General features: G+C 39.2%; 1 protein-coding gene across 1 annotated transcript; it reads right to left on the bottom strand.

Annotated features, from left to right (window-relative positions):
- Positions 1-7,699: 7,699 nt before the first annotated feature.
- LOC147478348 (1-aminocyclopropane-1-carboxylate oxidase homolog 1-like) lies at positions 7,700-9,770 on the bottom strand. Its single transcript, XM_086584039.1, has 3 exons — positions 9,115-9,770; positions 8,584-8,905; positions 7,700-8,402 (listed from the first exon to the last, which is right to left on the bottom strand). The coding sequence occupies exons 1-3, from the start codon at positions 9,648-9,650 to the stop codon at positions 8,151-8,153; spliced, it is 1,110 nt and encodes a 369-aa protein (XP_086440165.1). The 5' UTR covers positions 9,651-9,770; the 3' UTR covers positions 7,700-8,150.
- Positions 9,771-11,711: the final 1,941 nt, after the last annotated feature.

Here is an 11,711-nt window from a genome sequence, read left to right as displayed (position 1 = left end):
TGCCAGGCCTCTACAAGCCACTAACAGGCAAGCTAAAACCTAAGTTGGCCCTTCAACAAATTCACAAAAAAAAAAAGTAACAAGTTCTCAAAAATGCAAGGATAATAATTATACACCAAATTTCCTTAGCCTTATATTTTCTTACATCCTCAACAAGTGAACAACCATTATATTTCAACAGAAGGTTATCTATCGATCAATGCCCATTATCCTCAAGAAAATCAGGTGGCATTTCACTTCCACAACGAGACCAATGATCTTCATATAGAGCTCAAATTTTAATTCAGAAAACCAACTTGTCCTACCAATACGGTGTATCATCTCTTTCATCTTGCTGCAATAGCAACAAAGTCCATTTTTTACATTGAAATACACAAAATTTGAGTCCAAATTTTGCAAAAAAAAAAAAAAATCTTTAATTTCAGTAATAAGAGCGACCTTACAATATTTTAAGTAAAGTTTTTTAAAAAAAAAACCAAGAACTTACTTGCACAAAAAAAAGTAACCTTGCCACTTTATCCACGGGAGAGAGAGATAGAGCAAGCTTGTTTGAAATAATACATCAGTGGCATAGTAATAAGGGATAAAGATTACTATTAAACCAAAATTTGGATTATCTTCCCAAAATTTTCCATAGACCTCACTGAGATAAATAATGCGACTGGGAGAAATTGGGGAGAGAGATCGAGTAAAAGAAATTGGGGAGAGATCGAGTAGAAATTGGGGAGCAAAATCCCTAGCTGTCGATTTACAGGAAGTTGAAAGAGGGAGTTTTAGCCGAGAGCTTTTGCCCCCTTTTTTCCGATTTTTATTTTGCAAGCAAGTTGTTTTTGGATAGACCACTTTTTATCCACCGTAGGTGTGATTTTCCAAAAAACATAAACAACCATTTTTCAAAAACAGTGGGGTATGTGGATATCTAAAAACAAATTACCCAATATTTCGTTGTACTGTGGTATTAGGCGTATTATATACCACTATATCATGTAAACAGTGGTATTTGCTTGTACCAAAATTAGATATAGGAATTGTATCGTGGTAAGTGACTATTAGCCACTGTTATTATGAACACAGTGGTATATATCATTTGACCAACCATGGTTAATGACTATTTTTGTAGTAGTGAAAGGTAAATAATAACCCACTAGGTCACTAATAATGTTTCGGGCACCTCCACTGAACTACACAACACTGTTAGGCCAACCAAACTAGGAAAACTCATGCGACATTTTGATTCTCGATCCTTTCAACACTTTTAATCAATAACTCCAATTCCTGCAAAACCACTGAAAATATACTAACTAAATCAAACAAATAAAATAAACGAACTAACTAATATAAAATTGAGCGTAAATATATAGCATTTATGTACTTATCAACAGTCGATCTCCACCTCGCCATGACCACCAAAAGGTTCAAGCTCGCCCCGACAGCAGAAGACGTCCCAGAGACCGTTCTCGTCATGAGCGACGTCAGCACTCATCAGATCGCGACAACGCCAGAACCATTCATATGATTACTTTTTCAGATGATTCTGTAACTTCTTCCAGAGAGAAACGAAGGCGTGTCGGCGCTCTCCAAGAAGTTTATCATTTTTCTTCACAAGCAGCACACGCCCCACGAAGTTCAGGTCATAACGCAGGGGATATCACTTTCACAGAGGCCGACCTCAACAAGGTTTGCCTCCCTCACAACGATGCACTGGTCGTCCATGTCAAGATCAGCGACTAGACGGTCAAACGCGTCCTGATAGACCTTGGTAGTTCGTGCGACATTTTGTTCTATCACACTATTCAAGAGATGAACTTGCCCAAGTCAATTTTTATAGATCCGGTTGCTCCTCTTTACGGGTTCAATGGCTCCAGAGCCGACCCAATTGGTGATATCATACTCTCAGTTTATGTGGGATCACGCGAAAATAAAGTCAGTTTCAACACACGTTTCAGCGTACTGGACATTAAGTCATCTTACAATGCCATACTAGGACGGCGTTGGATTCATCAAATGCAAGCTGTGCCGTCAATATTGCATCAAGTTCTCCGCTTCCTAGGCCCTAGAGGTATGATGGAGCTTCGCAATAATCAGCTCGAGGCTTATCATTGTAATCAAATCCTCTCAGCAAGTAAGACCATTAACCTACCAATCCACACAAGGAATGAGCCCACCAACTATACAATGGCCTAAGACGTAGTCGCTGAAGTCAGAACCAAAGCTCCAACGCAGAACGCTGGGGGCACCAGCAAGAAGACCTCCTCATCTGTTCATACACCAGAAGTCACTCCAGTAGTTGTTGCTCCACCAGTCAGGACCCCAGAGGTCAATCCAGTATTTGTTACTCCACCAGTCACGACCCCAAAGGTCGCTTCAGTCGTTGTTATGCTGCCATTTAGGACCCCTGAGGTCGCACCATCAGGTGTCGCACAGCCAGCACCGATTCCAGAGGTCACTCCCACCCCTATTGTCATGACCACAGAGGCCACCTCAGCCCCTGTTGTCGTCGCTACAAAGATCGCTCCAACCCTAGCTGTCAATCACACCGTCCTTCAGAGCGACAAAGGATCTCTAGAGATCAATCCACTTGAGGACGCATCATCATCAGAAGCAGCACCCCCACATGCAGAAAAAGAGCGAGTGAACTTAGGAACCGAAGACGACACTAAATTCGTCTATGTAGGGGCTAACTTTGACCCCACACTTAAGACCCAGCTTGTAAACTTTTTGTCCATGAATAAAGATGTTTTCGCTTGGTCGTATGTCGATGTGCCCAGAATAGATCCTAATGTTGCGTGTCATAGATTAAATGTAAATCCTAATGCTAGACCAGTTCACCAATGACCTCTCCGATTATCTTTGTGATTTCAGAAAGCCATCAATGATGAGGTTCACAAACTTAAGCAAGTCGGTTTCATTAGAAAAGTAGACTGCCCAAACTGGATCGCCAACATAGTCGCGGTCCTAAAAAAGAATGGCACAATTTGCCTCTGCGTCGATTTCACGAATGTAAATCAAGAAACACCAAAAGATAGCTTCCCCCTACCTCGCATTGACCGACTTGTTGACCAAACCTGTGGCCATGAGCTCCTCTCCTTCATGGACGCGTACAGTGGATACAACCAAATCCTACTCACTGAAGAAGATCAAGAAAAAACATCATTCATCACAGAGCAAGGAATCTATTGTTACAACGTTCTCTCGTTCGGCCTTAAGAACGCTGGGACAACTTATTAGCGTCTCGTTACTGACATGTTCCAGGACATGTTGGGGGACACCATGGAAGTCTACATCGACGACATGGTTGTCAAAAATAAGAAAGCGGAATATCACCTCACTCACCTCGAGGTTTATTGCTGTTTATTCATTTGTCAGAAGACACTATATAACAATACAATGAAGGATCATTTACAGAATAATGGGAGAAATCATAGGTGAATAGGAGGAAAGATTACAACATAATAAGAGGAAAGATAAAATCTAGCCTATTATGTACATATCATTCCTAAGATATATTATTGTCATATATCTTTCCTATTAACAAGTCCCTTGACACTAGCATCTACACCTTAAGACATTGAGAATAGAGAAGAGTGGAGGTTGGAGAATAGGGTTAGAGAGAAATACCTCATACTCTACCCCCAGAGTTTTATATATAATACTTAACCTACCTTGGGTGTCAAGGTACCCCAATACATGATATATACTTAACCTACCTTGGGTGTCAAGGTACCGAGAATAGAAAAGACTAGATACAGTTTAGTTTGGCATACTAAACTGATTGTCCACACTTATAGAAACGTGAGACTTTACATACGTCAACAATATATAGGAGGCGCCTGCCCTCATGTAAGGAGCAAATAAGGGGCGCACGCCCTCATACTTCAAATACTTCAACAACTATTAATGCTATAGTGGAGTAAATCAAGATAGTTGACAGAGCAATATATAGGTATTATTCCCACAACACTTCCTCACAACCCTACCACCCAGGTGAGGATTTATTCATCCAACACTATGAAAACTTCTCATAACAAACAATATTTTTTTTTTTAAAAATTAAGCTGAGGCAAACCCCCACCTATTATTATTGCAAAAGGTTTAACCTTACAAGCCTCCTTAAGAGTTAGATCATTATTAAAAGGAGGAACATAACGACACTATACCGACAGACTTCAAGCCTAACATACATAAGATAACATACTAGTCGTCCTACAGTCGAGCCTAAGAAAGTAGAGATAGTAGTCCTACTTCCTAGTCATGATTTCTTTAACAATCTTAAGATGATCCTTCCTAAGATGAGTCTGCGCTTTCTCATAGTTGCAAAAAAAACCTTCACAAGCACAACACACATAAGTGAGTCCCAAAGTATCATCCCAAAACTCTTTGGTGTAGTCCTCAAGATTTCTCATCTTTTTGTTTTTCTTTAGCGACTTTACCTTCTTCATCATTGCAAGCATAGGCTCTATTTCTCCTGAAGACCGCTCTTGTATTCTTTTGCTTCTTTTTGGTTTCACAATAGTCCATTGATGTTGATCCTTAGAAGGTGCTACATACCTTGATGAGCTCTTATGCAAAACAATAGTTGGGGCTACTGTAATAGCATCCGTAAAGAACTCAGTCTCATTCTCTGAGAGATCATCATCTTCATCCTCATATCCAGCAACTAGCCCTTCATACATGTTTCGGGGTTCTCTACTACTTGGCAATTGGTTAATCGGAATAACTCTAGGATGATGACTTTGGGTTGGTGTAACCATATTATTTTTATCTCTTTGGTTACTTGAAGTTCCTCTTTGCGATTGACGAGTATCAATAGTTTCACCAATCCTATTTACTATAGGAGTTAATATCTCAGCAGGCACATAAAGTGCTAGCTGAAGTCTAATGGAAGGATCGGTTCCATTATCATGTCCACCAATGTTAAGCTCTTCAACCTCTGTTCCATTCCCCTTATCACAACTACTTTGGCCTACTTCTTCTGTTCTAACAGTGGAAGGACCCACACAAATTACTAGTACTGACTCCGCAATAAGAGTGTTCGACACCGCATCAACTCTTGTTACTTGTACTATTGAACAATCATTTGGTGCACCACTTGTTACACCTCTCTCAGTTGCAGGCATTCTCACTACCCAAACTCGAGCGCCTTGATTCACACATTTAGCAGTGGAGTGGCCAAATTTCTTGCACTTCTCACATGAAGATGGCTTCCATGGATACTCCACTCCTACTACTACTTCCTTTTCTTCAACCTTAAGCTTCACCGTTTTTTTGTATTTATGGTTATAAGGTATTTGAACACATACTCGTGCAAAAGTTAAACGCTTCCTCTGTGTAGTAGCATCGTCCATGACCATGGGTCCTCCCACTAGACTAGCAACATATGATAATTCATCTCGAGTTCACATCTCTTTGGGCAAATCAATTAGTTGTACCCAAATTGGGACAATGTCTATATTGTTCCTTTGGGACTCCACCTCTACTGACCAAGGTTTGAGTACAAATACCCTGGCCTGCTATGAACACAGGCCCAACTTCCATCACTATTTTCCTATCCTCATCATTCACGAACTTGATATAGAATAAGTCTTTATCTGTGGTAATCTCAAAAGAGGCTTTCAATTTCCATAGTTTAGTTAAAGAATCTCTAACATATGGAAAGGATAATATTTTATCAAGGAAGTATCCTACCAAATACTCCTCCCACTGACTTTTACCTTGTTCAACAGTGTGGTCCGGTACTTGTGCAACACCATCTTGTATAAGAGGTGAGAAGCTCGCCAGTGTACTTGTCAAACCATTTGACCCAGCTCCTTTGAACAGAGAGCTTTAAGAAGTTGTTGTGGATGTAGAAGAGTTTACTTGTTGGTTATCCATAGCAGGGAAAGATGGATTTTGTGGTGTGATTCAGGCAGATTTATTGTCTTCTTCCTTGTTTGGTCGTGTGTTTGTTACCCGAAAAGAAAGGTTTTGGGGGAAAAAGAAGATAAGAATGCCTCACCAACTAAAAATTGCTTGAAAGGGTAATAAGTTGGTGTACCTGATCACTTAAGGCAAAGAACCTTAAGTTACTCTCGATCACTCTCTTGCTGTCCCCATGACTTTCAACATAACTAACAAACAATATTTTGTTAGAACTAATGAAAAAAATGGTAAACAATCGGATGGATCACTAGCAAAGAAATATAGTCTATGTAAATGTGTGACTTAGTTTTACCCTACAAAAGTGGTGAGGAGAGGAGAATGGGTTTGGATATTTGAAAGACCGAGTTCGTTGTTGAGCGAACTGCCTACGTATCAAGCTCTCACTTCTTAGGGGAGAGTTGAATCAGGTCTGACGTAGTTCATGTAGAGGGTATTTATAGCTGATGAACGTGGAGATCCATTCAACACGTGTACTGACAAGCACAAATGTATAGTTGAGATTGAGGAGTGTATGTATTGTGTTGGTAGGAATTTTGTAATGATGGGGAGTGGTTCGTGTTTTGCGGTATTGGAATGTGCAAGTATGGCTTCGGTAATGATTGCATCTAGAAGAAGGATGATGTCATTATAAGGAACATTCTGTGTGAGCTCGTCCATACGACTTGCGCTCTTCTGGAGCGAGCTGGTAGGGCGAACATCTTAGATCGGGTGATGATGTCGTTGCTTGTAGTACGAGCTGAAGTAGACCACCTACATGAGGCGAGTTGCTTATAAAACAATCTCAGAGGATGAGGACATGAGGCAGTGGAATATTTCTACTTATGCTGGACGCGCGCATGATGTTTCTGAAAGAGGACATCACTCCCTCACAGTCTACATCTGGTGCTCTGGTGCAGAGAACTATATTGACTGAAATTAGTTTTACAATACAATGACAAAATTTACTTTTCCTTGAGCGAAATAATGGCCCCTGTAGTTGGGAGAACTTTCATGAACCAAAACATTTCATTAATTCTCATTTCTGTGTCAGTGTCACTCAGTTATCAGACATTACCCGGCCGTCAAACTAAACAACTAAGGACTCATACACCATTTTCATGTTAACTATTCAATAGAAAGTTATTGAGCCTGTGGTTGATTCAACATTAGTTGTATTCTTATCACACAAGCAATTATCCTCGTCCTGTTTTCTTCATGACTCGATTTCATCTGAGCTGATCGATAAAGCCACAGCAAAATTAGTCTGATTAGCAAATTATGAGTTGACCTGAAACACATTGGTGCTGTTGAAGTAGAGGGATGAGATTATGTCTGCGTGGCTAATGGCTATGTGCCCAAGAATATGCACTACTATCTGCCTTTTTTTTTTATAAAAGGTAATTGTTTTAAGGGTTAGTTAGACTTACTCCATTACTAGTTGCAATTAGTGTTACCCCCTGTTTTTAAAAATATTAGTGATACCCCCAATTGCAAGATCCAACGGCTACGAGATGAATTTTTTTCCGATGAAGAAATCTGACCGTTGGATCACTCAAATGGAGGGTATCACTAATATTTTTGAAAACGGGAGTAACACTAATTGCAACTAGTAATGGGGGTAAATCTAACTAACCCTTGTTTTAATAGCAAAATACTGAAGGTTACAAAAGATTCAAGAACAATGCTGATGCTCAGCATCTACAAAGTTCAAGAAAGCTGGAAATACATAAAGAATTGAGTAAATCTGACGTAAATAGACTAAGAAATTAAGTGCTATGAGAAACTAGCTAGTCACGATGAGTATCACATTTAATGGTTGCATTTAAATTTCAGTAATTCAGAAATGTACTACAAGCATGTTCTTCGTTGTGTATTTTTCATAAAGAAAGTTGAGAACATTCTAAATCAGTCCCATTTATGTATCAATCTCCAACTACAAATGTCCTGGCATGGAATAACATATAGGAATTAAGAAGTCTTCCAAGCACCAATATAGACTCACAAGCGGAAATATGAAAGAGCAGAGTCCCCTTCCAAGCCTTTGTTATACTAGCTAGTAGCCAACATAATCTTTCCTTGTATACAGGGGGATTTTCTCCTGATGCCAACTCTTTGATGGGACCATATATAATTTCTCAAACAAATTCATAGATAATTCCAGCTCTATTTGGAATCCAACTTCATATAGAACTTGTTCCTTCAACAAACAATAGCAATGAACCATCAGTTCCTCCATGATTAACAATTCTAGATTAAAGTTTGAAATGTGTAAGGGCAGAGTTCCCATCAAGTCCTTTTTGGTTGTAATATCTAATATAGTCTGTGATTGTGGTTTCCCTATATATAGGGGGATTTTGTTCTGATAACAACTCTTTGATAGGACCATATAACTTTGTTGATTCCCGAAGAAATGTGCTGAGAAAACATGCCACTGACATTCTGGGACCTTCTTTGTTGGCTATCACTCTGTGTTCACTGCTCTTAAGTCTATCGTTGGAGACGAGCTGCATTGAAACACGCAATATACATTTAGAACACATTTAAAACTTCGTCCAATTAAGCTAAACAATGTCATTCAAAGTGTGATTGCTTGTAGTTGTAGAACTACTTGTGCAAGAATTAAGACAGAGGAGTACACATCGGGATAGCAACAAATAAATAATTGTAAGCAAAGGTAATACTTGCCTGCAGAACATCACCAATATTGATGACTAAAGAACCAGGTATGGGAGGGACATCTATCCACTGATTTTTATGAAGAACTTGTAGACCACCTATCTGATCTTGTAGAAGAATTGTTAGGAAAGAATTGTCAGAATGCTTGCTAGCTCCCAATGTCAATTCTGGTTCTGGACATGCTGGGTAATAGTGACAAACAACCAAAAGCCCCTCCGCACAATCCATGTCTTTAAGGTGGTTGGGTTTGAGTCCAAGACCCTCTGATAACAATTCCAACAGTATATTCCCCAATCCTGTAATATGCTTTGAGTAGTCTATTATTATATCCCTACAGGTTCGTAAATAGTTATTAGTATATCTGGAGGTGTTAATATGTCAAAAAATGATAACCAAACTTGCTATCAGCAGTTCCTTTATAGACATTTAATCCTACCAGAGAATCCGTGCAATGATTGTTCAATTATAATATGGAAGCTCTTGAATAGACACTAAGATGTAAAAACTACGAGTGCAGATCAACAACAACAGGGTATATACCTGCATGCTTCCGGCAACTCTTCTGGATTGAGATGATCAGGAGCCATAATGAAAAAAATTGTGTCCCTCCAGTTTGTTGCTGGTGCTTGATAAAGATCAAAATTGGTATTGTATACCACCTTTTTGGTAAGATCACGACTATAGTACTTGGCCTTGACCTCATTTGGTTGCTCATTGAACCTACGCACACCTTCAATCGTCTCATCCAAAACATCTGTTGGGATGCCGTGGTTAAGTAGTAGAAAGAAGCCCCAGGTTTCTGACGCACGTCGAACTTCTTCAATAACATTATTGCGCTTAGTGACATCTTTATCAAATCCTTCAAGATCTATAACTGGAAATTTCAACTGAACATCATCCGAAATTGGTTTTGTAACTGGGTTATCAGATGGTGTTATAAAAATTCTAGGAATCTTGGTTACACCATTGTCAACAAGTCCTTTAACACCAGCTTTAGATTCATCAAACTCTTTTAGTTCCTTTAACCGATCATATTTTGATGCAATCACCGAAATATTGTTTCCTTCAGATGCCATTACTTTTTTTTATGTTTAGGCAAGATTACCAATTCTGTTTGAAATGGATGCTCTATTATACACACACGAAGTGCTGAAGATAAGGGCAAACTCTTGATCACTACTACAACCACTAGAAATCCAAATAATTGCTAGATTTTTTATACGGTCATGATTGCGGCCTTGACTTATGCAATGCAATGGAATAGAGAGGTCAAAGGCGGCACGAGATCTAGCTAGCACACAGCGACACAGAATTAAGAAAAGATTCTTTCCAAGGATTTTTGCTGCATATTCATGGACAAAACTACAAAAGTCCCTCGACAATTGAATCCAACAGCTCCACTTTAATTCCTTGTTTTGATACGCAACGCAATTTATAAGAGCCTCGTTAAATTTTTTTTGACACCAACATCTCAACTTTTAGTTGACAACAGTTTTGCAAAAGAAAGCTTGTACTCCATCAACTATTAATGGTTAATGTTAAGTTCAATAGGCGGAAAAATACCAAATATCACGTAAATTGCATAGTTATCAGACCCAGCTCCGGACACTGACCCGGCAAAAGAATTGGGTCACTGGGTCACCGATTCGACCAGTGGGTCAATATTTAAGTAGAAAATATTATATAATTCATTTAATACATACATTTTCACAACTTCATTAGTGGCTCAGGTGGTTTTAGAGCCATTTCATTTTCCAGGTTTGAGTCTATAATAGTCACCCAGGAAATTTTATAATTTCTAAAGTTAGTTATGGACCGGCTCGGACTAAACCGTCTGGGTTAAAACGGTTTACAAAAAAACCGGACGAGTTAACCGGGTTTGGCCTAGTTCAACTGCTTAAACAATCTACTATGTGACCCAATCTGGTTTGGTGACCGGGTCGTCAGTTCATCGGGTCAAATTACCGGGCCGGGCCGAATCTGATAACACTGGTAAATTGTGATCCAATAGTGCGTGAAATCGCTAACGCTATCGGTATAAATTTTGCTATGAACGAGTGGGCAGCCACGTAAATAATTTTGAAATAAATCTACACGCCTATCAATGTAGCGATTAGAAGAGGGAGAGAGATGAGAAAAAGGGTAAAATGGAGAAGGCGTGAAAAAACAAAGAGCCACACTAGTGTGAATGGCAGTTACAATTTTTTTTTTCTCTCCAGCCACACGCCAGTGTGAATGGCAGTTACAAAAAAAAAATCTCTCTCCAGCCACAAGCAAGTGTGAATGGTGGTTACAAAAAAAAATTATCTCCTACATGCAAATGTGAGTAGCAACCACAAAAGAAAAACCATTGAGTCTATCCCGCCTGACCGCATATACTGTGCTACTGTGGTTTGGCGTTTTAGGTGTCCAAACCATTGGACTCGGCCTAACAACACCCCTGGCCCCGCCCAGGCCCCGCCCAGGCGTCCCAGCCCTACAACGCAGTTCATCTATTGCTCCAATATTACGAGAATTCTTCATAACAGTCTCTAACAGAAAAATGATTTACATAGCTAAAGAAAATGTTAAACACCTAGATGGGTCACAAGAAAAAGGTAGAAAAAATATTCAAATCTACGTAATCGTCGCAGAGAATTTATTAATTGAAATAAGTTTTTACTGTGACAAACTTTTTTTTTTTTAATTGGATAAAATTGGCCACTATAGTCAATCTAGGCAACACTCCATGAACGATCAAAAGATTTCATTCTCGTTCTGGTTGCTCATTGAACCTACGCACACGGCACACCATCAATCATCTCATCCAAAACATATGTTGGTTTACTAATTGAAAGAGAAGTCAGTTGCTGCACGAGATCTACGTATTCCTTGCAGAGAATTTATTAAATGAAATTAGTTCTACTATGACAAACTTGATTTTCAATTGGATGAAATAGCCAATATAATCTAGGCAACTTTTTATGAACCAAAACATTTCATTCTCAGTTCTGCGTCACTAAAAGCGATATTCTCATCCTCTTTTCTTCATGGTTCGATTTCATCTGAGCTGATCAAGCCGCAGTAAGCTTACTCTGAATAACAAATTATCATTTAAATTCAAACACATTTGAGCTGCTGAAATAGAGGGATGGATC

Source organism: Coptis chinensis, chromosome 9 (genome assembly GCF_015680905.1).
Source record: "Coptis chinensis isolate HL-2020 chromosome 9, ASM1568090v1, whole genome shotgun sequence".
Classification (NCBI taxonomy): Eukaryota; Viridiplantae; Streptophyta; class Magnoliopsida; order Ranunculales; family Ranunculaceae; genus Coptis; species Coptis chinensis.
The sequence above is the reverse complement of the archived record's forward strand: the minus strand, read 5'-3'. Positions and strand labels throughout refer to the sequence as shown.